Source organism: Xiphias gladius, chromosome 4, assembly GCF_016859285.1.
Source record: "Xiphias gladius isolate SHS-SW01 ecotype Sanya breed wild chromosome 4, ASM1685928v1, whole genome shotgun sequence".
In the NCBI taxonomy this organism is placed as follows: Eukaryota; Metazoa; Chordata; class Actinopteri; order Istiophoriformes; family Xiphiidae; genus Xiphias; species Xiphias gladius.
In genome coordinates, this window is record NC_053403.1 from 20101378 (window position 1) to 20129141 (window position 27764).

Consider the following 27764-nt stretch of genomic DNA (forward strand, 5'->3'; position numbering starts at 1 on the left):
AGCCACAATGAGCTTTTACTTGAAGAGTTGTAGGGCAACAGGTTGCACACTGCCAACTCCTCAGCAAGGCAAACAACTTTAATGGGTCAAATGGGGACGAAAACTACTTGTACGTATGCAGCATAAAATCAGATTGTGGTTGCTCAAATGAATCATGGCATGTTAAAAAAAGGCAGATAATTGACTAACTTCCTTTGCGGAATCAACATAAGTTTGTTTGGCAGCACTGTAAACAGAAGCAACAGTTGCTTTTCTGGTGTATTTCTAACAAAGTACCTGCTCAACAAGTGTTTGCTGCAGTGTTAAGCTGCACTTGCTCTTACCACGTAAACCACAGGTGTCTCCAAATCAACCAGGACTGAAATCTTAAAGAGTAACTTAACACCAAATCTACTTTTTTAGGTTAGTAAATTATGTGTCACTTTTTTGCACTACCAAATGAGCGTGCTCCCAGTCTGTAGTGTTCACTACAACAGAAGTTATTTTCCTTTTTCCAGAGAAAACCCAGTAATCCTGTACTCTACGCCCTCTCAAAATTTGTGAAAAATCTATGACGTATCCTAGGACACTCCACCCCAAAACTTTCAGGGTGAGTTCACCCTTCACCCCCATCCCACAGACACCCCAGACCCCAACATACAAATAAAGCAGTCAACTGGCAGCAGAGTGAAGAGTATGGAGTATCCAACCATGAAATGTACATTACTTAAGTCGCTGTCACTGCTTTCGATTTCAGCCAGTAACGAGACTAGGTCAAAACCTAGTATATGGCTAGACTGCACTTTTTCTTTTTGCTTCTCTTCTACTCTCTGTGCTCACTTATACAGTATTTTAATACAGTTGAATTCCCAATAAAGCTGTTCTCATTTACATGTTTTTCTTTTTCTTTTGTCAGACGACGGAATAAGTATGAAATAGTGACCGAAACTCAGCTCATTAAGACTACATGTTAACCAGCGTTCACTTCCAAGCCATTTCCAAGCTACTGCTATGCTAAAATCCTGATTTTACATTCCACGACATCATCTGGTAAAAAAAAAACCATACACATAAGTTAAAGACAACGGCTGTGCTGTGATTACAGCTATACTGTATGCACTTGTAAACTTATCACTCAGAGAGAAAGTTACAAGCTCATTCATCATCTATATCAGCTGCTGTGTGGTCAATTGAACAAGATGCATAGAGAGGTGTGTCTACGGAGGGAAAGCCTGACCTTGTGATTCTCTTCTATGGAAAGTAGCAAAGGTTTGTCCAAAGAGTTGAAATGTAATGCATTGCCTATAAATGCCCCCTGATAACATGAGAGAAATTGTTTGCACCAATTCATTTTTAAAGGCCAATGGGGAAACTCCAGCACTTGGCCAGCCGAACCAATGGTGTAACTTCAGCATGCAGTCACGTGGTATTCGTCTGACCAATGGTGTAACCTCATCAGTCAGTCATTCAGCGAAAGAAATTCGCATTTATTGGGCTGGCCCTGGTTTTGGCTCCACCTCCACACCAAGCATCTTCTGAGATGCTTAAAAGGACCTAACTTTGACACAGGACCGTTATAGTTACACATGTGACTAAAGTTCTGAATTGTAGGAGACTGCCAGATGTAAAAATTTAAATGGCAGAAACACATTGATTTAGACAGCTGGAGAGATAGAGGAACACTGGAGCAACAATCTGAAAGAGCTGTGAAGGGGGATGGGAGTGTCAGTGATTGTAGGTGACTGAGAGGCAGTGTTTCAGTCGTTTTAAGTCACTCTTTAAATTGTCTTATGATCTGATCTTGATTCTCCTGCGAGAATCAAGGTTTGTCTATGTCTGACTGCCAACACAATAAACGCTATCGGGACGCTATCGCAGTGACAGACAGACAGAGAAACAGACATATAAAAAGCTGCCAAAGTACTAAAACCACCTCTGTGGTAGTTCCCGCTATCGTAGATGTCTACACAACCACATTTTGCCAGGATGACACACACACACACACACACACACACATACAAACAAACAAACAAACACATACACACAGACTCACAAGATGAAAACAATAACACCACACAACATGAAAACCACAGATTAACCTAAAGGATATTCAACCTGCTTTGAGTGGCTGGCCAAATGTCTCTGCTGTCCATTATCTAACCAATCAACCTAGATTCCTGGACAGCACAAATTCAGCTTGTGATCTAAGAGGAATTTGGAGCAGACTTGTCCCTGACCCTGGTTTGTCTGTGGTTACAAAAAACACCCATGTAGCAGCACTAACTGCCAATGGGGAAACTCCAGGAGTGATGATAGTGTCACAACAGCAAGATGGCACTATTGAGTGTGTAAACATATTTCCTGCCTCATGACAGTGAGAATAGTTATTGGCATTAAAGGAAAGAATGAACAGAGGAGGCTGCCATGAGAGGTTAATACATCAGACAAGCTAAATAGCAATATTTCCTATCAATAACCTCGATCAGTAAATATCCAATCTGCTACTGAAATAGGCTAAAAAGAAAGATATTCATCATATCAGCAGAAAAAATGTCATGCCTGGTGCCTTCCACCAGTTCTATTTTTCTGCCTATTCAATACAGACTCTAATCAGTTACAGAAAAGCATCCAAGCAGGGCAGGAAGCACAGTGTGACTCACTGCTAGCTGCCAGGTTTGGCAGGTAGACCTGAGGGCTATCCTCTGCTCCTTGTGATGCAATTCAAAATGAGGTAGAAAAACAGAGAAAAGGGAGGACGTGCTTGCTTTATCTTACCAGTGGTGTGTCCAGAATGACTAGTCTCTAAAGTGCTTGGCAAGAGAAAGCCGCAGGAGCTTGTGCAGTTTGAAGCCACCTTTTAAAAAGCTCATAATTAGCTTCCAAGCTTCTCCTGCTCATCTGGGGCCAAAAGACAGCACCGTAGGAAGAAAGAGGTAGAAAGTGTCAAGGGAAGAAAGGGAAGAGTAAGATGTAGCAGAGTATTTGTGTGAGAGAGGGAGACTGTGAGAAAATACCACATGGCAAAACACAGCACGCAACCTCCTTTTGATTTTCTCTGGATGTCAACAGCATTCTTTACACTGTGCCACCATTCCACAGGAATCATCAAACCTCTTTGGCTATTTCTCATCAAGCATAAATTCAGCATTTGTGGCTGCTCGATTGTGTCTGAGTCTGTGCGTGTGAGTGCATGTGTATAAAGAAAACCTCACACTTCTGAATTTGCATGCAAACATTCATATTTGTACTCCCTGCTGCCTCAATGTAATTTCCATCTAACTTAGAGAGAGCTAAAACACCCACAATATGTCAAAATGGCTTATATTATCTCCCTCATCTGAGTCAATTTATAAGATTCAAGCATCTAATTTTAATGTGTATTTATTCTAACCCTGAGGTGCATGCAAATACAGGCTAGCTGTATTCTCATAACATGGAGACCTAGGAGTAACAGACACGTCTGTGACCCATTCTAAGCACACCTGCACTACAAACTGTTTTTAGTTTTGCCAACTGACATCTATAAGCAGTGCTCTGATTTTGTTGTGTAGTGTATTAATGTGTTGCATGAAGATGAACAGTACCAACCTCTCTCTATCCACTTGTCCAAGAGGACACATTGACATTCTCTGGTGTGAACTGTTTGAGTTTGCCTGAGGGTCTGTTTGGCAAAAACTGCTTACTTCTCACTTCTCTTTTCCCATAGCTGCCCTCTCTCTTTCATATTAGATTAGGACATTCATAACAACTTTCTGACATTAACATTATTCAAAAGTCTATGGATATCCCTTTCACTGATTACTTAACAGTAAAACCTCTACCGATTACATGCTGGCTTTCACCAATTCATTCTCTTGAACTTTTGCGTGTAGTATATATTTTATTTAATATTGTAATACAGGGTTTCCCTGAGGAAATTGGTTAGAAGATTTTGCAAGTGTAAATCAGCATGAGATTGTGACTCATTGGGTTATCTGTATTTACTTTTCCCAAAATAAAAAATTTAAAGGTTGTATTTTTTCCTGACATTGTAAAGTGCTACACAGATTAATTGCTGTGAGGGAAATGTACAAGACAATTGATCAATAAATCATCTGCTGAGCTGAATCAGACAGATCGTGATGCGTCTCATTTAGTTATCAATATAATTGTTCTAAGAAACTTATTTTAAACTTCGCTTCATTCATTAAATATGTGGCCTCTGCTGTGTGCTACTTTTCATTTTCCCTGAGGCTTAATAGGCCTAATATTATATTTACAAAAATTTTTATAATTAATGACAGTTGCAGAAGCACTCTTTAATTTAGGTCTTAAATGGGCCGGGCCGATATACAGTACATCAGTATCCGTGTATATGTATGTCGGTCAGAAAAATAACAATAATGCCAAACTAGTTTGAAGTAATTTAGAATTTAGTTTATTGTTCAATTGTAAATATAAACTGCTTGGTTTATATCTTGATCAGAGAAAAAAAAAAGGCTGTTTATGTTTTGTGTTTAAGTAAAAAATGCTTAATTATTGCGACTTTAATAGACTGGTGCTAGAATTTGCATCTGCTCAATTTTAGGATGTCCCTAGGTGAAGGATGCTTTTAGCATTTACATGAAGGAAATACTGCATAGTCCCATTTAAATGCACAGTTTGTTGCAAGGACAGAACCTTAAACCAAAAATCCATTATTTTCTCTATTCTCCCACACTAAAATGAGTTACTGAACCCCTTTTATCAGAGCAGTCACAATATACACCCTTAGTATTCAATAAACAAAATTACCTCTGAAATATTCATGACCATTTCAGTAAAAAATATTTATGTTTTTTTTTAATGCTGTTGCAGTAAATAATATAAATGTTTCTCTTTTTTTTCCAATTATGGTGGTTGGTGGCCAGATTGGACTTTTTTGATCAGCTTGATCAAGCATTTGGCTTTCATTGCCCATAGTTGTCATGTTTTCCCGTTCTTCATTTTGGAGAGTAGTTCTACTCTGTCAAGCAGTTAGACATGTTAACTTAAGCTGATTGAACAGCTGAATCAGTGAGGACAAATGACAAGATTGCCAAGAACAAAAGGCCTGAACAAAGTCTTTAGATTTCAATAACTTGACAATTACTTTAGGAAGTAGTCTACTGTCGTGACTGCAGTACTGTTAATATTGAGCATATTTTCAAAAATGTCAAACTACTTTTTAACTGTCAATATGGTGAGCCACATTTTTAACAAAAAATATAACTGAAGGTTAGATAGAGAGTAAGACAGAAAGAGTTTGCAGACTAAACAAAAACTGACAGAAACGAATGAGAATGATTATAAATGGTAAGAAAATAAGGAAATAAAAGATATTAGAAAATAAAAGATAAGGAGAGCAGGGGAGAAGGAAAGGGAAAGCCAGGCTCCTAATTCAAGAATGTCCTACTACAAGCTGGGAGGAGTAGAGCGACGTCATTGATTAACAAGGCCCATTTTATTTACAGACTACTTTGACAAATCCAAGATGGACTGACTTGACCACGAGTACATATTCAAATCCACATGATATCTAGGTATAATTTGTTTACGTACTCAAAACACCAATGTAGTATTTTCCAAAGCAAATACCGCAATGAGACATTAACACATACCTTATCCTATTCAGAAAGATTTCATTGCCTGTATAACTAGGAAAACATAATTTATTTGTCACAATTTTTCTACTCATACATGAAAGAAATGGAAAGTGTATACATTAAGTTCTCTCCTCAATTGTCTCCCTCTAAAGGAAGGACAAAGGTCAGACTTTTTAGGGATTCAGTCTTTCTTATGGGTGGGTGCTTGCTGAGACTGTGGCTTGAACCCTTGCAAACCGGTTGAGAGTAATAGTTTTGTGGGCTGTTGCCTTCACCATTCAACCACTGATTTATTCTTACAAAGGATGCGTTAATGTTGACACAGAGCCCAATCTGAATATGATTTCCCCCCAGAATAGGCCCTATTATCTTAATTTATGCATCTAAAGGCACACACTAACTTCTTCATCCCCTCTCTCACTCCTCAGCAGCAGTGGTGAGACTGAGAGCTGAATAATTCAATTAGAACTTCAAAGACACTGCAAAGAGGCCAAAGAGCAGCTGGTAGGTCAAAAGCAATTCATTTTTATAAATCTAATCATCTGTCCATTTGTTTTTATGTGCCCATTTTCTTCGTCACAGCTCATTTCAGATGCATCTCATCTGCAAACACTGCCATAGACACACAGCAATTAACACCAATTATCTGTTCTGAAAGACTGGAGAAAATTTGAAGTGAAAAAAGCACTTTTTGTCTTTGAAAATAACAGTCTGCTAATTCACTGTCAGATTGCCCTCCCTCTGTGCTTTCTAAACATTGTAAACTACTCCATATCATAATGAGTAATTCATTTCATTCAGAGTTTATCATTACCATTTGTGAGACTCAAATTTTCTGAGCTCATTTGATTAATGATTGCCTTCTAACCAGAATAAAAAGCCAGGATTGTTTGTGTGTTTGAGCACAGTGCAACTCAGAAACAGAAGTTTTCTCAAGTGAACACAAAGTGTTCATGTTGTTAAACGACATAAACAGAATTTCTTGCCTTTCAGGAGCCATCATGTGCAGCACTCAGCTGTGTGTGTGTGTGTGTGTGTGTGTGTGTGTGTGTGTGTGTGTGTGTGTGTGTGTGTGTGTGTGTGTGTGTGTGAGTGTGTGTGTGTGTGTGTGTGTGTGTGTGTGTGTGTGTGTGTATGTGTGCATGTATGCCTGTGTTGTGACAATGATGGAGAATGGCATGAGAGCTTCTGAGATGACAAAAGCTATTTTTAGTGTATAGCAGGCAGCCCATTTGAACAAAGAGTAAGGGAGGTGGGAGAGGAAGTGGGCAAATGGAGAGACTGGGGAAAGGACTGACACATTAGAAAGGAAAAATGGAAAGAGGAAGAAGGTGAGATATGGTGACAAAAGGATGAGGGACAATTGATTTTATTATTAACATTATTAACTTTATTAAAGCATTAGGGGGTGTATACAAGCCCCATCTCCACAGCTATATGCATTCACAGGCGTACACATATACCCACACCATCAGCTGGCATATCTTGTCCAAATTAGTGATTCTGTAGTTAAGTAAGTCTTTTTTTTTCTGTGAGCCTGTGCCAAATGAGCATGCAGCCTGTAGCAGTTGCAGTTCCAAATTTTTAGCTTTCTTTCTTTTCATACTTGTTTAAATTTTACTTGTAACTTATTTAAGCTGCACCCTCTCTAAACAGAACTAGTAGAAAGAGTTCTGGTCTGTTCAGCTACCTTTTTTATGCAATCATTCAGCTACACTACTATTGCATAGCAACTCCACGGTTTGCATTGTTAACACCAGGGACCAGCTGATACTGCTGAAGCCAGCCGGTATGCTGACCAGAACAACAGTCATCCTTGCAGAAATCAGGAGGAGGACACACAGAAGGATGCTGAGGAGGAATGAAGCGATGAGAAAAGAGAGCTGGGTCCACACAGCAGAGACTGATGGAGAAGAGGAGATATGGGCGGTATCTCCTATCATCATGGGCAATGTGAGATCGCTGGAAAACAAGATGGACGAACTAGCGGCCTTAGTGAAGGATCGGAGAGACTTGGTGAGTTTATGTGTTTCACAGAGACATGATTACAGGAAGATACTTCAGATCTCATCACTACCATTGATGGCTTTCAGAGGGTTTGGGTGGAAAGGAATAAATCTGAGAGCAGAACGAAAGGAGGTGGCAGGCTTGATGCTTTTATTAACATCAGATGGTGCCACCCTGGTCACCTACTGTAAAGGAACATTTCTGCAGCCAAGACATTGAACTGTTTGCTGTGGGGCTGCATCCATACTACAATTCCGAGGGAGTTCTCACGCCATCTTGGTTGTTGTTTACATTCCTCCTTTGGCTAACCTGGCAACCGTGTCTGATGTCATCCACTCTTGAGACTCCAGACTCTGCACCCCAGTGCTTTTACTCATGATCTCCAGGAACTTCAATCACGTGACACTGGACAAGACTCTCCCCACTTTCACTCAATTTGTGGACTACACTACTAGAGGATTACAAAACAATTTTCCAAATAACTCGTCTTGGAAAAAGGCAGGTTTTAAAGCTAATTTTGCATGTCAATCTCACACTGCATCGTTATCTCTTCTGTTTTTTGTCTCCTGTGATTGGGTGACATATGTTTCCTAACAGAAACAGGCTGTTGGCCAGATGATTTCAGTGGCTGTCTGTCGCTCCATTTACCTTCCTATCATTCTGCCCAGAAATCTGTCTGTCTCGGGAAGCAAAAGGGAATCTCACAGTCAGCGCTGCTGAATTGTAAGTAGTACACACACAGTCACACACACACACACACACACACACACACACACACACACACACACACACACACACACACACACACACACACACACACATACAAAGCAAAAAGCCTTGAGGCTTTGCAAGCGAGATGCAACAGAGCAGAATCCATCCATACATCTATATTCAGGTCAGCATCTGTGTGTCTGTGTTTGTATGTGTGTGTTAGTGGGTACATGGGCTACAGTCACAACAATGCTTCCAATCTACAGAAAGCCTCCGCCCCATTGTTCTCCACAGAAACAATAATAGAGTAATATGAGGAGAGGAGACAGACAGTTGTTGGGTGTACAAGAGTATTTTAGTAGTATTTAGTATTTTCCTGTTTTAAAAAAATGGCTATCTGCGAGTGTGGTGGCTGTCTCTGTATGCATCAAGCTTGAGAAAAAAATTTAGCAACAAAATCTATCACCTTAACATTTCAGGACTGTTGTTATCCTTTTACAAATGGCTCCCAGAGCAGCTGGCGTGTCAGGGATGAGAAATCTCACACACTGGGGCATGCGAGAGCTTGAGTATAAATTGTCACAGAAGCCACTCTTTCATTTTTATGTGAATGTCTGGCATTGGTAATTCTGCTAAAAGTGAAAACCCTCTGGGAAACAAAAACCTGTGGCAGGTCAGTTTAATCTGGATAGTTTGACGAGGATTTATGAATAGTGACACTCTTCTTGGAAAGCTAAAAACAAGACAGACAAGGTGTCATCACAACAGGAACCTTTTCTTGTTCTTAACTCTTGGTATCATGATGAAATTAGGCTTGTATGAAATCTGATCTCAGTGAGTCCAAACTGGCAGTTTTTAATGTACAGTCAGTTGCAGAAGATGCAGTCTTTTCATTACATTAAAGATTGGTGCTGAAACAATTAGCCCCCTACTCAAATAGTTGATCCACAGAAAAAGAACAAATTTAATATTTGAGGCTAAGGTTTGTCAAGGAAAAAAGCCAAACTTGTAAGTACTGGTTTTCTCTCTTTATATCATTGTAAACTTAATGTCTTTTGGTTTTACACCAAAAAAGGCAATCTGAAAATGTTTCTTTGGACTATCACTACCCGTGTGGCATTATTCACTGTTTATTTTGCAGTGCGACTGGTACAGTACATGTAGCCACAGATTATATGAGTATGGGTGTGTATTTTAACATTTTGATTGAACTAAATAAATTAACTGAGTTATACTGTGCAACAATGCAACACTGTTCATCATTTATAGTTATGAATGTATCAATAAGATATGTAATAACAACCTTAAAAATTCAATAATCACGGTTAACAAAATATGTGTAGTTAATTTTTTTTTCAGAATTCATTAACAAAAGAAGCCTTGGTGGATGAGTTTTTTTAATTCCGTTATCCATCCATCCATCCAGCCACCCACCCACCCAGACTCTTCATGACAGTGAAACGTCAACACTGATTTCTTTAACATGAAATATGCATTTATATAAACTATTACCTTTGAATTTACCATACTAATGGCCATTTAAATTGTGTTATTATCATTTGGAAACCATCTCAATTTCCTAAAATTTTACAATCTAAAATCTTAATGCATCTGTCTGTTTAATTACCTAACTTCTGAATGCAGCAGGTGATCACATAGTTCTTAAAATATATATAAGCAATCTGACTGTTTGAAAGAACTGAGATCCATTCATTTTATTGAGGGTTTTTATAATGATATACCAAATAATTCATGACCCCTCCAGCCCTGATCAAATGAACTGTAAGTCGTGATGATACTGGTTAAAGTGTACAAAGAAATACTTTAGATTGCTACAACTGAGTATCGAATATGAATATCACAGACTGCCCTCAGATATTTCCAGCTGACATGCTACACCTGTTTTCTCTACCTTCTTTTTCTTCCTCTTTTCTTGTTCTTTGACACCTCTCCCTCTCAACTCTCCCTCTTTATCAGTTTTTCTTCCTCTCTCTTCCTTTTCACAACCTAAAAGATGATTAGCTCCACAAAGGAAGTGGGAATTAAAGGAGTGAAAGACCACAGAAGGGGGAAAAAAAACGAGAGAACAGTGTATCGATATCCAACCAAAACAATACATTTAATCCAGGAAGCTGAGTGGAGGTAATACTGCATTTGGCACCCTTGCAGGGAGGGCTTCTGGACAACTATCACAGGTGCAGATTTGTGCAAATGTGGCGAGATCCGAAGGTGTGGGGACGAGCGTGGGAGTGTAGAAAAATGAAGATCTTGGTACACAGGTGTAAACTGAACCTAGCCTATCTCATGCATGCATGCACAGCAAGGACACAGACTCACGCACACACATACACACAACTCATCTTGTACATTTCTCATCACTCTGTTGAATGACTTTATCAGAGCTAATGACTGACAAATAATGTATACACACTGTTTCACTAGCTTATTTTGCAATCTCTAACCCCTCTCTGTTTCAACCGATGCAAACACACTGTTCTGTCTCCCTCTCCCTCCTACTAAACTTATGACCCCCTACCACACAAACACAAACACACACACTTACACACACACACAGAGTCACTCTTCACAGGAACAATCTATCCCGTTAATGTGAGTTCATGACAGACCGTTTTTCCCCTTATCAGCCCTCTGGATTTAAATAAAGCCGTACTATTGATACCGTGTTGCCTAGAAACACAATAGGATACATCAGTAATAGGATTTACCCAGAAGTCTACATGACCCCTTTAGATGTGAGCTGTGTTGCCCCCTTTGTGTGGGGAATATTCCATTAGATCTCTGTTGTGTTTGTATCCCTCTATCAGAGCTGCCAACTCTCTCTTATTTCCCAGGAGTCAAGGTCATTTTTGTAGTTCAATTTTAAAAGGATTTTGATGCTTTTCAATAGGTTTTAATGGGAGAAGTTGGTCCAAATGGAAAATTTCATTCCCACTGGTGACTGATGTGCTTTGTTCAGATTTTTTTAAAATCATGGCAGCCATAACTTCACTCATTTTTGATGATTCAAAGATTTTTTTCTCTTCCGGTCACAGCTGATACAGGAGGTCCAATGTCATTTAGAGGAAGTGCACCCATGACCCCAGTGCCAAAGTGTGCGTTACGTAATGGCAGCCCCCTCTGGGTATGAGCCATTTCCTTGCACCATTGATAAAAGATTAATGCTTATTCTTATACTACTCCGTGCACAAACTCTTGATGTAACTGCAAGATAGGGACATACAGTATTATTATGTATACAGTATTATGAAACAGATTTAACTGATTAAAGCAACTTAGCAGCGCAGATACAGTGGGATCCAAAAGTCTGAGACCACTTCCCTATTCTCTTGAATGGGAAAGTGTTCTCAGACTTTTGCACCCCACTTTAATTACATGGGTTGAACTTTATTTTGCAAGTTTATTAATCACACTGTATAATAATATAATACATTAAATGTACTATAAATCATTTTGTGTTGTGCTTTTTGTAACAGTTGTTCAAAACTTAATGTGACTGCTTCAAATTCCACACCACCCTCTACTAAATTCTGACCAGGTGAGGTTTATTATTAATTTAATAATTTAACAGTTATAAGATTATCAAAGTCACATTCAGGGCTTCCTGTAGGTATATGGGGCCTCATGCATCTGCTCAGAACCTGCCACATGTGTAAATTTATTTTTCTATTACAAATAAATAAATTAGGTTCAGTCGGTCATAAGCCAGGAAAAACCCTCTTTATTCATTTAATTTATTTCAAAGTCAATATTTAAAGCCACTTATTGCTATTTTATTCTCATTCTCTTTCGTTATGAGATCAACATTGTTTCTAGGAATGTGTTCCTCCCTCTTTTATAAGACTAAATTCATAAATCAGAGCATAAATTCACACTGCTCTGTCAGAGGTAATGAGATAGATTAGGCCAAATATTAGCATGAGAAGATAATTATCTGAGCATCTCTGATATCTGCCTCTCTGTTGTTTTCTGCCCAGGTACAGGAGGGGTGAATGGGAACATGGTGGGATGCCTGCTTAAGTCTAGCAGGGTTTATGATGGGAATGCAGTTCCCCTCAATGTTTTTTTGTGGTGATTCAGAAGGTATTCATTTGACCCCAAGCAACCCTGCAAATACCAACTTTGGCAAAACCCACTTAGAATGCATTTTGTTGATCTTATTAAAATGAACAAATAGCTGACACTGATAATACTGATAATTAATACTGATGCTTCTGCTAATGATGATACAATACTATTACTGATGCTACTGTTGCATTTCCTACTATTATTTCTACAACTGTTAATAAAACTATCATTATGACTATTACTCTGGTTACAAATACACCTGTCCTCATAGGAAATTAATTTGTATGACAAGTGAATTATTCACATAAAAATATGAATTTTATTATAAATTCAAAAAGTTCTCAAAAAACTCTACGGACTCAACCTGGCCAGTAACTTTTTTCTCTTCACATTAAATTAAGCAACACTGTAAACGAAAACCCAACTATTAACATAACAAATCACACATTAAACCTGAATTGAATTTTTTCCATTTGTCTGCAACTTTAATGTTTTGCTTCACTCTCACCACTCTGTCTGTTATAACAGCTATATGGTGATGAAAAATTGAAGTGGCCAAAAAAATAATCAATAATCAATCAATCAATCAATCAATCAATCAATAATGCTTTAACAAAAATAACATGACCTTAACACAAAAAGTCTGATCAAGAACTTAACAAATTCGCTTTAAAGAAATTTCCTACTATACCACAAGTTTGTTCAACCATTCACTTCATTAATACAATAGAAGTATGAGCTCTTCAGCGGGTACTGAAACAACCACCTTCAGGATAGGTTCACAGTTAGTATTTTTACTTCAGCAATGTGTTATGTAACTAATATTTTCTCTCCTGAGACCATGTTATTCTCTGCAAAAGTCTAATGAACTGTGTTTTATCTAACATGTCTTTGCTTTGGTCTGTTCGTACTGCACTGAACACTATTTTTGTGACTAAACTTTCCAGTGCTTTTCTGAACTCAAGTCAGATCTATATGCTCTGAGTCTCTCTGTGCGTATATGTGTGGTGAGCACATAAGATGAATGTTGAAGCATACGTTTGTAATCAATCAAGTCTGCTGCCAGCCTGAAAATGAGTCAATGGAACTTCACCTTGACATAGAGCTGCTGGAACTCTTCCAGGTTGAGTCGGCCGCTGGGACAGTCCTTCAGGAATCCCTTGTACCACTGCTTCAGCTCGTGTTCATTAAACTCTGTGTTCTTTACCAGATCCTCCATCACTTCAGGGGTCAGCTTGCTGTTCTGTTTCCCCATTTTGCCTGCAAAAAGGGATGGCGCAGGGGAGATACAGACACACACACACACACACACACACACACACACACACACACACACACACACACACACACACACACGCACACACACACACACACACAGAGGCACACACGTATACAAAATGAATAATGTTAAGCTTTCTTCAACTAATACAGAACACAAAGAAGTGCTTCTAACCTGATGATGAACCTACACTAAAAGTCTGGAGTGTGTTTGGAAGAGTGATTCATTAAGGCTGAATACAGATTTCTAGACAAGTGAGAAAGTGCAAACCAAAGCTCCATCTAAAAATAAGCTTTAAAACAAATGGAACGGGAATACCACCACATGTTGGAAATTTGTCCTATTCTGTTTCTTCTTCTTGGGTAATATGGTCAATTTGCAGACATGCAACTCTGGGAAAAAACCACATCCTATCAATTTGTTGTGAGGAATGATCATTACGAATGGTTACTTTTAAGCCCCAGCGTATTAAAATGTTATTTTTTCCAATCAAACCTTTTACAATTTCCTGTTGTAACCTTTAGCAATTTGCTCTCCAAATGGTGAGTATCTTAATTTGAAATGAAACTCACTGGATTTTGGAAAGGGTAATAATGACATCTTAAGTAGTTGTACCGCTGTGAATTTTTAGAACACTCAAGTGTGTTTTGGTGTTTAATGTCCCTTAATTTCTCTACTGCAGCTGTTTGCACCCAGCTTGCCTCTGTGTCTAGCTGTTTGTATCTGCACAGTGCTGATAAGGCCACTTTATGGTCTTAATTAGTTCATTAACCACCCCCTAATTATCACAATTTGCAAAAGATGGTTAGAGTTTTGGAACATTTCTACACTTACTCTCTGCTGAGATGTTTTATTAGACCTTTTTAGGTTGAAAAGACCAAGGGAGATGTGAAGCAACAACAGCATGTGTGGTGCTAATCTGTCTCTGCATGCACAGTGGTGAGGAAAGGAGACTCAGGCAGACATCCAAGAGGTGCTGCAGTCACATACCGAGACCTGCCATGCTGCACTGTCTTAAGTTTTGAGACTTGTTTGTGGCTTATGTTTTGTTTTTTTGGTTTCCTTTTATTTCAATATGCAATGAAAACACCTAAAATTCTTATCTCTAACTCTAATCTCATTTCTAATGCCACTGTCACATAATTGTTGTATAGTGATGAGACTGCGAGCAGGGACTGTTTAAAAATTCTCTCTGTGGTGGGTTCAAAGACACTCAAACATCCAACTCTGATGTTTGCTGCCAAACAGCAACCCTATTACTGCAAGAAATTACCAAATTAACACAGCGCTTTTCACATCATCCAAGCTTGCTTACTGATCATCTTTGGGGTTTGATTTTGTCACTATATGCATTTTAATGCATTTCAGCAGCCAACTGTTACCAAACCTGTTTCCAAAATGCAGATCAATAACATAACTACACATTAAAAATAAATTAGAAGGGTCCTCTGTAATACATTATCTTAAGCAGGCCTCTGCAAGTTTAAGTTCAAACTGTAGTTAAATGAACAAAAAACAACAGTTCAATGGAAGGTAGAATATCAAAATAAAATGTAGTGCAAATTTAAGTAATGCAGAACATATGGGATTTGTTGTTAATAGGCTAAAACATACAGAACACATACAAAATAGTATGGTATTTTTATAGGAATAGTTCAACATTTTAGGAAAAACCCCTATTCACTGTCTTTCGATAGACCCTCCCTGCCTGAAACTAGGGGAAACAACTAGCCCTGCTCTGTTCAAAGTTCATTTTTTTTTTTATCTTTGGACAAAGCCAAAGGTTCTGTCAATTTCTTTACAAAAATCTAAATGTTAAAACAACAATTTGTGGTTTTACTGGAGTTATGAAAATTGTGACTATTAGAGGTCTGACTATATCTTGGCTGGGCACAGGGACTTTCTGGAGTCTCCACTGGTTGCCTGGCAAGCTCACAATGATAAGACAGGATTTTGGATTTTGTTACCTGCAGACTGGGTCTGAAGCTGCTTTCACCCGGTTCCAGAGTTTATGCTAAGCTAATCTAACTGGCTGTAGTGTCATATTTAGCATACAGATATGAGCATGATATCAATGGTTTCATCACACTCTTAGCAAAGAAGTGAATAAGTGTATTTCCTAAATTTCACAAAATTTCTTTAAGCCTGTATCTGGATGGAAATGAGCAGGGAATATGGTATGTATTATTTCACGATGACCAAGAGCTGTGCATGTCTTTTTTTCATACAGGTCCCAATCCACAGGGGCCAAACTATATGAGAAAGTTGCGAAATTGAGGGCTCAGAAAGGTCTTTGTATGTGTGTATGTTGTGGTTATATGCAGTTGATCTAATTTGATCACCTACATTGTTGACAGAGAGCGAGAGAAGTGGAGAGAGTGAAACTTCGGATCAGAAAAGTTAGTCTTAGTGAATGTAGAAAAAAATAAAATTAAACAATTTCTCATTTTGCAAGGACCTCTGGAACCTTTGCAAGCAGCTCAGACAGTCCCTGGGACACAGTCTGGGAACCATTCGTCAAGGAAGTGAGATATACTTTGCCCTGAAATCTACTTTTGATAAATGCCTTCAGCCGGGCGCAGCATGACACAGAGGAATTCTGGATTAATGACTAATCATGCAAATGTCCAATACAACAAATAAATTAACTTCAGGTATGACAAACACTATATTGTCCATTATACCCCAACCGATAAAGGATTGTTTGGGCTGATACCAATATTAATGATTGGGCAGTTAAGAATAACGATAACGATACATCAGCCGAAAGTAATTTTTTTTAAACACAAACACATAACATAAACAACAATTATTGATATGGCTCCCTTAGACTTTTGTTATGTATAATTTTTTTTGTGACCAAGATACAAACAGAGTGGGATATTTTTGCAGTGTAAAAATAAATTATGTTAATGCTCTCTGGTGAACACACTCTGTAATGTAATGTAAATATTTGTAATGGCAACACTGTTTCTGAACAACCTCAAACCTAGTTCGGCATCTCTGTGCTGCATATTCTTGAAGGTTGGCCCAAAATATACCCTGATAATGATACACTAGCAATAAGCTAATATTGCCAATATATCACCCTAGCTGATTTATCGGTCTTCCTCTATTGTACATCTCCCTTTCGAGAAGACCCATGCTACTAACAAGTCTTGTACCACTGGACCAAAAAACGCACTGGATGGATACCCTCACTAACAGCTGAGCCCATGAAGGACCCTGATAAAGCTGATGCCCACTGAAAAACTTTACGCATTTTCTGTGAGCATTGCTAAATGCCATCTCAACTACTCATTATTATTTTTCAAGAGGCTTTTTGATAACCTGCATATGTACAAATCCAGTCCCTATTGTTTTTACTTTGTGACTCCCAAATACAAGAAAACAACAATTTCTAAGCTCAGGACACCTTGGGGTCGTCCTTTACCCTCTCAAAATTATCCCATACTTTGGATTTCCTGCCCAACATATGTAATTGTAGTCCGTGACTGAGTGGCTGAGTGTTGCCTCTTCCTGTGGAGTTTGATTTGTTTTTTTCCTGCAACCATCCAATCAAAACTTGGTCGACTAAGGCTCTTCTCATTGAATAATGTTTGGTCAACTATTAGGGAGCAGGCTTAATGAACACCCACATCTGCTGCAATCTACACCCCTGGTTTTGTAACACGGGCTTTCTGTACAAAGTTGTAGTTTCCAAACACAAGCCCAAAGCCCAGCTTTATTATTCATTTCGAATGGTATGTAACATATCACTGTTTGGTTGTGCATTATATGATGGTTCTGCAAAGAAATAAAGACAAATAGAGGCAGCAAGAAATTACAAACACAAGTTTTCATATTTGAAATTAAAGATAAGCTATTTCTTAACTAATCTTAATGCGCTAGAAACAAAAATTGGCGGAGTGCCTCTTTAAGTACGGACTGTTACAAATCTTGTTATACAATTTATCTCCCCTATCTTTTTGTAAAAGCACAGAGCAACGTACAAAACATGCCGGTAGTCATTTAGCCAGCAAAAGACCATTTTTAGTTCTTGGTCAATAATCTTTGAGTTTTAATTCTTAAATATTAAGTTATTTACACTTTAACTTTTCTTGAAAGCTATTTTGTTACAGCACTAGATCATAAATAAGAGATCTCTACCCAAACACACTACTAGGGATGGGAATCGAGAATCGGTTCCAGTTGAGAATTGGTTCCAAATTGTCAGAACAATCAGATTTTTAGCCCCCGAACTCATCATTTCCTTCTATCAATGCCTGCATGTTTTTCTGACAGTTTTACATGCAAAAAACATAAAGTCAAACTTATGCATCTATGCTTGTGGAAACTTGCAACAAGAAGTAGTCATGGCGGAGACAAAGAAACGATTGAAAGCGTGTCTTCCTTTCAAAAAGAAAGATGACAACAGTGGTAGTTGTAATGTCTATGTATTGGTAATTTCAAGTAAGAGTGGAAACACCAGGAATATGCTGAAACATCTCTCTACACAACACAGGCTTAAATCCCAGGAATGACATTCATTTGACACTCTACACACGTGTGCCACTTCTTCCCAACCATGCAGCAAGTCTGCAGCGTTTCCCATACTTATGCTCCATTTGTGCGGCCCGCCCAGGTAGATTAAGACCCACCCAGGTAGATAAAACCACTCGGGTTCAATATAGGTAAATCTTACATTAGAATACCTTATTTCACTCTTTTCAAACAAATTTTTGGCCCCACACCTGTCTGAGTTTTGAGCGCTGTAGTAACTGAGTGGCTTCTGTGTGCGCAGCAGCCTAGCTAGCATCTACCGATAGCCTGCATGTGAGGCATTAAGGGGACATCTGTAAAATGTAGCAACAGAAAATAACCTGGGTTACACTCTTCCCCTCTAAACTGCATTAGTCTCTGCATGCACATGGTCAAACGCCGCACTGACCACCACCACAAGTAAATTTACAACCTGTGGAAAACACTGCATCTGTTACTGAGGGTTAATATACTGTTATAAAAACATTAGCGCCATGCAGGCAGGCTTAGCATACTTTTTCTTTGACTAAGAAAGACCAAATGAAAAAGAATGCTGTACAAATATTCTTTCATTTTATCCACACCTGAGTCACATGCATGCCTTTTTTCTTCTCTGTTTCTACACTGTGTTCAGACTCAGAGATAATAATAGAGTTCTCTTGACGCTGAAACCTGTGTTGGCCTACTTTTTACTACTTTTCAGAAAATTGATCAGATTTCAGATTATATAGGTAGCAACTAAACAGTACTGTCCAACTAAACAGTACTGTCCAACTATCTCAAAATTAATACTACCCACTTCTTCTTCTACATATTTAGTGATCTGTAATATCCTCCATTGCAAAAGAAAATCTCTCTGTATTAAGCTTAAGTGCTGCATTTCAAGGCATCAAAAGCACACTACGAGCATAATGTCAGCACATATGATGCTGCCGTACACACAACATAGAAAACCTCTGGGGAGTGGATAAATTTTGGATGAAGGCTCCAACCTTCTGATGTGGTACTAAATGTTCATTCACTTCTAATATGTTCATGATGTTCTTCCAATAGCTCAAACTGCATAATAATGCAGGTGTTACACATTACTCTGTCTACCTTCATTCATGCAACAAGCAGCAAAGCTGAATCTGCATCTGTACTGCATCAGTGTGCTGCTGGTAGCCGAGCTTTATATCACAGCATGAGCTATTTTTCCATATCATACAGTCATGTATCCAGGCCCTACTGCCAAAAAATAGCTTATATAATAAGATGCAATTACTTTTACTCCATGGGGAAAGGATTTATCCTTAGTGGTTAATTTATGGTGTAAAAAAAGGATGCTTAACATTTAAATAAATTACAAATTTTTTAATACCGCGCCCTCAGCTCACTTTTTAGAAAACTGGCAAGTGCATAACCTTTAAAGTGGTGCAAGTGGCAACATGGTATGTTGGAGCAATTTCCAAACATCACCTTCATTAACATCTTTAAATATCCTTTTTAAAGACTTTCATTTTGTGCCTGTATGATTTTGATGGCCAGTTTGGCTGTGTCAAATCCCCCCACGGGCTTTAAATATCTGATCATATTTGTCTTTCATACTTTTCATTCTCATGTAAACACTTCCACTGTAACTTTTCAAAGCTACCTATGAGCCCTGTAGCTCCCTCATCTTTTCCGTTACTGTTTACCATCAACCCTGTAGTTGAATTTAATGAGGAATGGAATGTAAACTATCTTTAAATGTCACTAAACAAAATCTCTTCACTCAGTAGTTGCGCGATTGCTCATTAGAAGCCAACAAATGTGATAATGATGAAATTCCTTCTACATTCTCCAGCTTTCTCTGCTATATTTTCACTATCTGTACACCGGATAAACACACGTGAGAAGAGTGCACCAGCAGTAAATAGGGAAAAGAGGTATAACACACTAAAGAATGCAAGGAAAGAGATATGAAACCGATGAAGAGGCATGACACTCTTGTTAGCACAAAACACTGAACACACCCCACCCCCATTAGCTCTTAATTTTATGCATGGAAATGTTTTGCACCAGTTACTCACATCTACAAAAGAAAAAAAAAAACAGCTGGTGCATAATCAACAAATGTTAGTGTTTTCTTTTAGCTTGAGACATGAGAGGGACCGAGTCTTGGACAAGACCTTCTGGGTCAGTCTGCCGTGCAATCCAGAGCAGGGGACCATGCTGACTCTGAGTCATAGCCCTTCGTCTCCTAGTCCATTGGGACCTTCTCACAGCCAAAAAGAAAAACAAAATATAGCTGTAGCTACACATAAGCAGACAGGTGCAGACTGACGCAAAGATATATTGTCAGATTAGTAATCTTATAGTCCTGTAGAAATCAGCAAACTTGCCCCTGAGCCAACCGGAAGGCTATTACATAACAGTGTCCCTTTACCATCATTTGCCAACAGGGGATGACCTTGAGAGGCAGGCAGAGCCTGGGCCCAGAGAGGCACCATCAGATAGGAACATGGCAGTTTAAGGGTTTGATTCTGTTAAATCTAGTAGATTTCAGTATAATACTGCTGTCCTTATTGTCTACAAATATGTGTGAGTGTGCGTGTGCAGGAGAGGTGGCACAAAAGGGCTGTTGGATGAGACGTGGTCATGCCTGCATGGATTTGCAAAAAGAACTCTTCCCAATTAGGATGATGTCAGTTAAGGAGACACCCCACACCTCCACCCTCCTCCTGCACACACACACATATACACACACACACCCACACTCTTGCAACATCAGCACCAGTGGCAAACTACGCTGGATAGATTACACCACATCATGCAATGTTCTATCAAGCCATTTCATGTAAAGTCACCATTATAATCGACAAAAATCAAACAGTCTGCATTGCTCAGCAAGACTGCATAAGCCGTCACCGATACTTATTTGTCTCTCTTAACTTTGTTGATGAAAAGAATCCTGATGTGTGTTTGTGTGTAGAGCCAAGATTAAGCTCAAGCAAGACAAACCATGATCATCAAATGTTAATATGTGCAAAACGTGCATATAGCACCAGGAATCGATAAAACAGCTACGGAGGCTATATTGATAAATGGTATATGTCGTTATTGTAATTTGCGTCTCATTAACATGGATTTAACCCGCAGATAAATACAAAAAATAGTCTTATGAAACCAAAAGGATGACGCACCGGGTTGCATCGTGCTAATATACATAAAAAACTGAGACGTCAATGGATAAAAAATTTGATTTTTTTCCATGCATCCTTTAACATTATCCAGACCATACATCCTACCTTGCGAGGGTGCGGAGTCAACGGGAGATGTCCGGTCTGATGTCTGGAGTGGTCAGAAAAATCTGCAAAGGCGGAGAGAACAAGCGATTCGGACGTCTAAAAATGCTCCTCTGTCGAGCCACCAGTAGCTTAAGATTTCTTTAATGTGTTTTGTTTAATTCTGTGTTGATTTTATTTTATTTTTTCGGGAGAAAAGTCCGCCTCGTTTGAAAGTAACCGATGTAGATCCGTAGGATGATGCTGGTAAACACACACTGCTGCCAACAAACTGAGAGGAGGAGACAGATACCGAGAGAGCAGTGCATGTCTGCCTCACTGGCTGCCATTCCCTGTGTGGTTGTGCATTACAGGATGATGGGCCACGAATAAAGAAAAGTATAAGACAGCAAAAAATGACAAACACAAACACGAGTTTTCATATTTCACATTAAATTTAAGCTATTCATTAACGGATCTTTCTGTGCCTTCTGGCGCTAGAAATTATTATAAATATATTATAATACTATATTATAATACTATAACGCAGATCTTCACAATTTAGATGTAAGCTAAAACACTAACATAAAGGGAATATATCTGCTTCGTTCAACAGTTTGACTCCACAGAGGGTATAACAGGAAAACTACAGTAACACGAGCTAACCAACTAACTTACCCAAAGTTACCTGGCTGGGTATGTCAGGTTGAATGCTCAACTAAGTTATTTATAAGGTGAGTAACTTTGGAATAATTAATAATAGCTGGATAAAGAAGTAAAAGATACCTCTAGCTTAAAATGTCAGATAATGTCCTACACAATAGCTGAAAGTATGATTTAGTTAATGGAGGATTTGCTAAGCTCAGTACCTCAGTAAGTTAGCTGACTTTGCAAGATTCATGATGATATATTGCTAAAGTCACTATATTCAACATACTGTTACTAGCGTGTCACAGTAGTAGAAACAAATATCCTTAGCCATTTGTACTCTTGCTCTAGCTGGCTAACTGGCCAAAGCTATTAATAGCTACCATAGAATGTCAAGTAGAAAAAAAGCTAACTTTAGCACCCAGCTATCTTCAAAAGATTTTTTCTTGCAAACCTTAGCTAGCTAAAGTCTGGGTGACACAAATCAGCCCATACAGCAATTAAAATAAATTTAAAATAAGATAAAAATACAGAGGAATAACTTGAGTTGTAGTTGAAATATTAGTATTCTCTCTGGTAATATAAAATTCAGTCAGCTGCAAAGCATAAATATGACAGCTGGAACATCATCAACATCATGATACACTGTAAAGTGCTTGATATGTCAGAAATAGTCCTGCAAAGTTCATTAGGTAAATAATGATACTCCCTTGTGTTTGAACATTTATAAACATATCTGTGTGTGACAGGGTGGTTTACCAGTAGCAGGTACATCACATGCCAACATCCTGGTGTCCTAAAATTCTTCTTTCTAACTTTTGGTTAATTTGCATGAGTATGAGAAGCATGAGGGTAAGACATACTGTATAGGCCTTTTCCACAACAGACATTTTGATATGTAGGAAAAGCAAAGGAGTAAATCATAACATTAATAATGCTGGCTCACAGTGTCCTGGCTTACTTGTTCACTTAAATAAAACAGCCGTATTTAATGTTATTAATAACACCTGTGTTTTTCCCACTATGAAAAATCCAAATGTTAGCTGTAAAAAAAAAGGGGGGGGGGGGGGGGTTAAAGTAGGGAAGCAATAGAACAGTGACAGTGCTATAGAGGCATATATGTGTTCCGTACAGTGAATCAGCATCATGCTGTGTGACAAGCTGTTGGTGGTAATAGAAAAACCCACTCACTGAATATAATGCTGTTATGTACTTTACTTCAAACGTTTTCTGTGAGTTTACTTCCATGTGTTTTGAGCTGCAGGTTCAGTGTAAGGTGAGTTACTGTAGCTTTAATACAACAAAGCATATGAGCTATTATGATAATATACTGTAGACTGGCATGTAGACTATAGTACAGGCTGAAGTTTACATCACCGACCAGCCTTTTTTTGAATCACTGGAGTAAGTCTTCCGGTCTGAAAAGGATTTTTAGAAATATGATATTTACATTTTTTGACATGATTGTTTTCATTTGACAGTGTAACATTTATTGATCTGAGCAGTGTGGCTTTCTGATGCTGTATTCACACTCAAGCTGTTTCTGTTTCAGTTTAGTAGATAAATGAAATGGATGATTTCACACACGAAGATATCAGTCCACAAACAAAGAGAGATCTTGCTTCACCACTCTCTCCAAAACGACCAAGGACAGATTGTACACTGGCAAACAACCACAGTGGGAAAAGGAGGTTTGACTTCCCTGAGCTTTTGACATTTCAGAAAAGCATTGGCTCCCCATCATCAAGAAATACCCTGAAAAGGAATGTGGTACTAATATGCACAGCAGAAATTGGAGATATTCAAGATGAAAAACCTCATAAGCAACCACAAGATCCTAAATTAATTGTCACCCCTATTACTAAGGCAACTGCCTTACACATTGACAGTGTGTACACAGGATTGTCAAAAGTCTGTTTTATCACTGCTAAGGGACACCTCCTACATCTGGGGAAAGATGAGCACCTTCCACTTACTGAAACTGACAAGCTCAGCTCATACCCGCTAGATGATGCAGGTGGGGCATTAGCAGAGTCTCACACTTCAAAAAACGGCAGTGCTGACACTTCCATTCATCTTGATTGCAAATGGCTACGGAAATTACTTGAAGACAAGCCCACTGGCAGTTGCTGCCTTTCGGCTGGAAATGAAGGAGATGGGAGACAGATGCAAAATAATGTCAGTCAAATCCAAGCATTCACCCTTAGTTCGAATGATGAAGATGTTAGATGTCAGACTGATTGCACTTATGATGATGCTCTACATGATGCAGGTTGCTGTAATACGTCTAGCCAATCTGCTGAGGTTAAAGCAAGTAATCAGAAAAAGAACAGGCTTGGATTTAGTGAGAGCATCCTTTTCAGTGAGGAAGAGGAAGATGGTAACATTCACTTATCTCCCGGTGATTATGAAGACTCTAAATCATTTTACTCAAACCCTGAAGAGGACCCCTCTGGGATCTTGGCAGATGGTGTTAACAGTGAGGAAAAAATATCAGAATTTCAGATTAGTGAGAATGAAAATGTTGCTGTCTTAGATGTGGAAACAAAAGGCCAAGTTAGTGAGAATGCCATGAGCAAAAAGTGGTTCCCCTCTGTTGCTGAATGTGCTGAGGGATCAACTGTTTCTTATGATGTGGTATTAGCCAGAAATATTGCAGCTGACAATGTGAATTTTGAAGTTGATGACTTCTGTGGGGCAAAAGGAGACCGTGCTGCTGGCAAGATGATAGCCAAAGCTTGGAGTGCGATGGCTGATCACACAACAGAGACTCCAATGCCTGTGAGAATCAGTCAAAAGGCCACTGAAGGAGATAATGATCCAGACGCTTTCAGTGCAATTGACCCTGCAATCTGGAATAAAGCTGACAGGAAGGCTAAAGAGAAACACCTTAACTCAGAGAGTACTGCGGGTGAAGAATTATCTCCATCAGTAAACGTCTGCAAGACAAGAACGCCTCTTCCACTGAATTCTGATCTCAGGCCATCACATGAGGTTTCAGTTCCTGGTCAGACCAGGCAATTTAATCACCAAAGTGCAACATGGCAGTGCAAAGATGAAAAAGAGGATTTATATCAGTCATACTCTGAACCACGGGCTTGTTCCATGCCCATCAAGGAAACACACAATCTGACAAGCAATGGGCCTACAAAGCTTCTTCCTACTGGGGACGGAAGACATGAAAATCATAGCTCTGTGAAACATCAGTTGCAAGAGCAGGATCAATCCAATTGTTTTCCTGTCAGTCTTGACCACCTGAAAGCACAAAAGGTTGAATATTCACAGACTGAAATGGCCAGAATGGACAGGACAACTGAGACAATAGAAAGAGAGGACATGACAAGTTTTGTAGAACAAATAAAACCTGATGAACATTGGAACTTGAAAGCAATGGGGTCAGAGGAAGAACTTCTGCAACAATATGAAAAACACAGAGAAAACACAAACAAAATATCAACTGGGCATTGCAGTGACTGTACAGAGGGAGAAATTAGTGAATGTGACAACAGATTAACACTTATCGAAGATGAAAAGATAAATGAAGAAAAGGAAAGAAAAGAAGAGATAAATGCTGGGGAAGAAATCAAAACTGATTGGCAAAAAAATTCAGAGATATATGTGAAAACAGAGGATGATCTGCAGCAACAAAATGAACACAGAACAGACACGACTGAAATGTCACATGTTGAATGTATCAGTGAATGGACAAAGGGCAACACGAGTAAAAGTGGCAACAAATTAAGCCAAGTTAGTCATCATGAACAAGGAAATAAGCTCAGTTGTTTCCCTGATTGCCAAAACAGAGCTGACAGATTTATGATTGAAAATAAAGATCCCCTTTTACTCTTAATTTTTCCTCTAACAAGTGATGCAGTTGTGCCATGCCAGCATGATTTAAGCCATTCACAAAATGCTAACAACAATCCCACAGCCCTATACTGTGATTACAGATTTTCCCAAGTGCAATCTGCCTCCACTTTCTATGAACGGGTCCTGGGAGGTTTTCACGCTTTCGAAAAGATCCAGCTCTCACCAGATGATAATGATGATGATGATGCCAGCCTGGGCAACAGCCCTATTCTCACCAGCTTAAACGAGCAGCTTCTGAAAACATCAGAGCGACCAATTTCACACTCCATGCCAGGGGCAAAGAGTGACAAGCGCTTGGAGATACCAGGAGAGGAGGAAGAGGAGGAGGAGGAGGAAGAGGGCAAGGAGGAGGTGGAAAGATTTGAGTGTCACATTGAGAAAATGGCAAATGAATTTTTAAGCAGTGATTCCACTTGTAATGAACTCCCAAACTTTATCTCAGAAGCAGATATTATTGCGCTCGAATGGCCAGAGCAACAGCCTAACCTTGAATCAGCCTGTGATTCCTGTGAGCGCATTAAGGATGAATGTGTTTCCATTGAGAGTGACAGTCCATCTGATGTGAAAGGCTATCCTGAGTTTGAGATGAAAAAACTATTTGACATGGTCTTGAAAGAGCTGAATTCGTATTTAGACATCAGTATAAATGATTTTGCAAGCAATAGTAGAGCATCGTCACGAGAGCAGTGTTGTGATAAAACTGAATCTTTAGAGGTTGATGCCTCAGACTGCAAAGAACATCTCAGCAGCCCAGAACTGGGATGCCACAGAGACACATCATCAGGTAATTACACCTTTACTGTACGGTATATTAATACGTTCAGTCACTTCATTGGTCCAAGACTGCTTTGCGAAATATTAATAGCACCCATAAGGTACGGCTACAACAGTAAGCACCATTAGAAATAGTCCTTTGACCATTCGGATTAATTGGCTGTCCATGTTTCATTATTTACAAATGTCATTATTATTTTTATTGTCTATTCACTATTTAATTATTATTTACTGTACATACAGTGCCATGACAAAACAGTTTGTATATTATGAGGATGACAAAAAAGCCAGAATAGCCCTAAAGACATTCTTTTCTTGCTGCTGCTGATTGCTCTTTAGCGATCCAAACAAAAATCAAAATAAATAAACTCCTAAATAAACAAAATAAAACAACTAAATATTATAAATATTTGAGTATATTGGGCAGAGTATTAGTATGATTTCCCTTCATCGCTAGACAAATGTAATGTCAATACAATATACAATATATAAATATATACAAATGATTGATGAAGTGTAGTTGTACAATATAAGTTGTCTTAGTGTGCATGTAGAGAATCCACAGTATATTAGATAGTGACTGAAATATTTGTATGAGCAAATGTTAACAATAACAGACATCTTGGGAAATACTTCTTTGCTTTTTTGCCAAGAGTCTCTGATGCAGTGACAACAAGACTACAGGAAGTCACTGAGACTGGCCAAAATATTGCTGCAAATAACCTTACATAAAACCACAACTTGTGTTTTTTACACTTTGGCTTTTTGTAGGGATTAAATAAATAAGATATAACTTGTTAACTACTGAACCCTAGAGTTGTTGGTAGGCGTTTTTTTTCCCACTTTGTACAGAGCTATGTAAATGAATTTGTCTCTGCACCATGCTGCTATGAAAAACCGTGCACATGAAGTTCAGTCAACTTAGTATTTTTCTACAATTTCCAAATACTGCAATGCAATTTAGATGAGAAGTTGTCATACATAGTTCAGAGAAGTCTTTAAGACATTGAACCACTTCCTCTTTACTTTTTAATCAGATTG

At 38.7% G+C, this 27764-nt stretch overlaps 1 protein-coding gene across 3 annotated transcripts in view; it reads right to left on the reverse strand.

Moving 5' to 3' along the window:
- Positions 1–21615, reverse strand: part of vsnl1a (visinin-like 1a) — a 31294-nt gene extending 9679 nt beyond the window's left edge. For 2 of the 3 annotated variants that reach the window (XM_040124470.1, XM_040124471.1), the window contains exon 1: positions 1217–1332. In XM_040124470.1, coding sequence (XP_039980404.1) covers positions 1217–1304 — 88 coding nt within the window. In that variant the 5' untranslated portion in view covers positions 1305–1332. Of the gene's footprint in view, positions 1–1216; positions 1333–13479; positions 13647–21455 lie in introns of those variants that run through there. The other variant, XM_040124472.1, reaches the window with a different exon arrangement.
- Positions 21616–27764: the final 6149 nt, after the last annotated feature.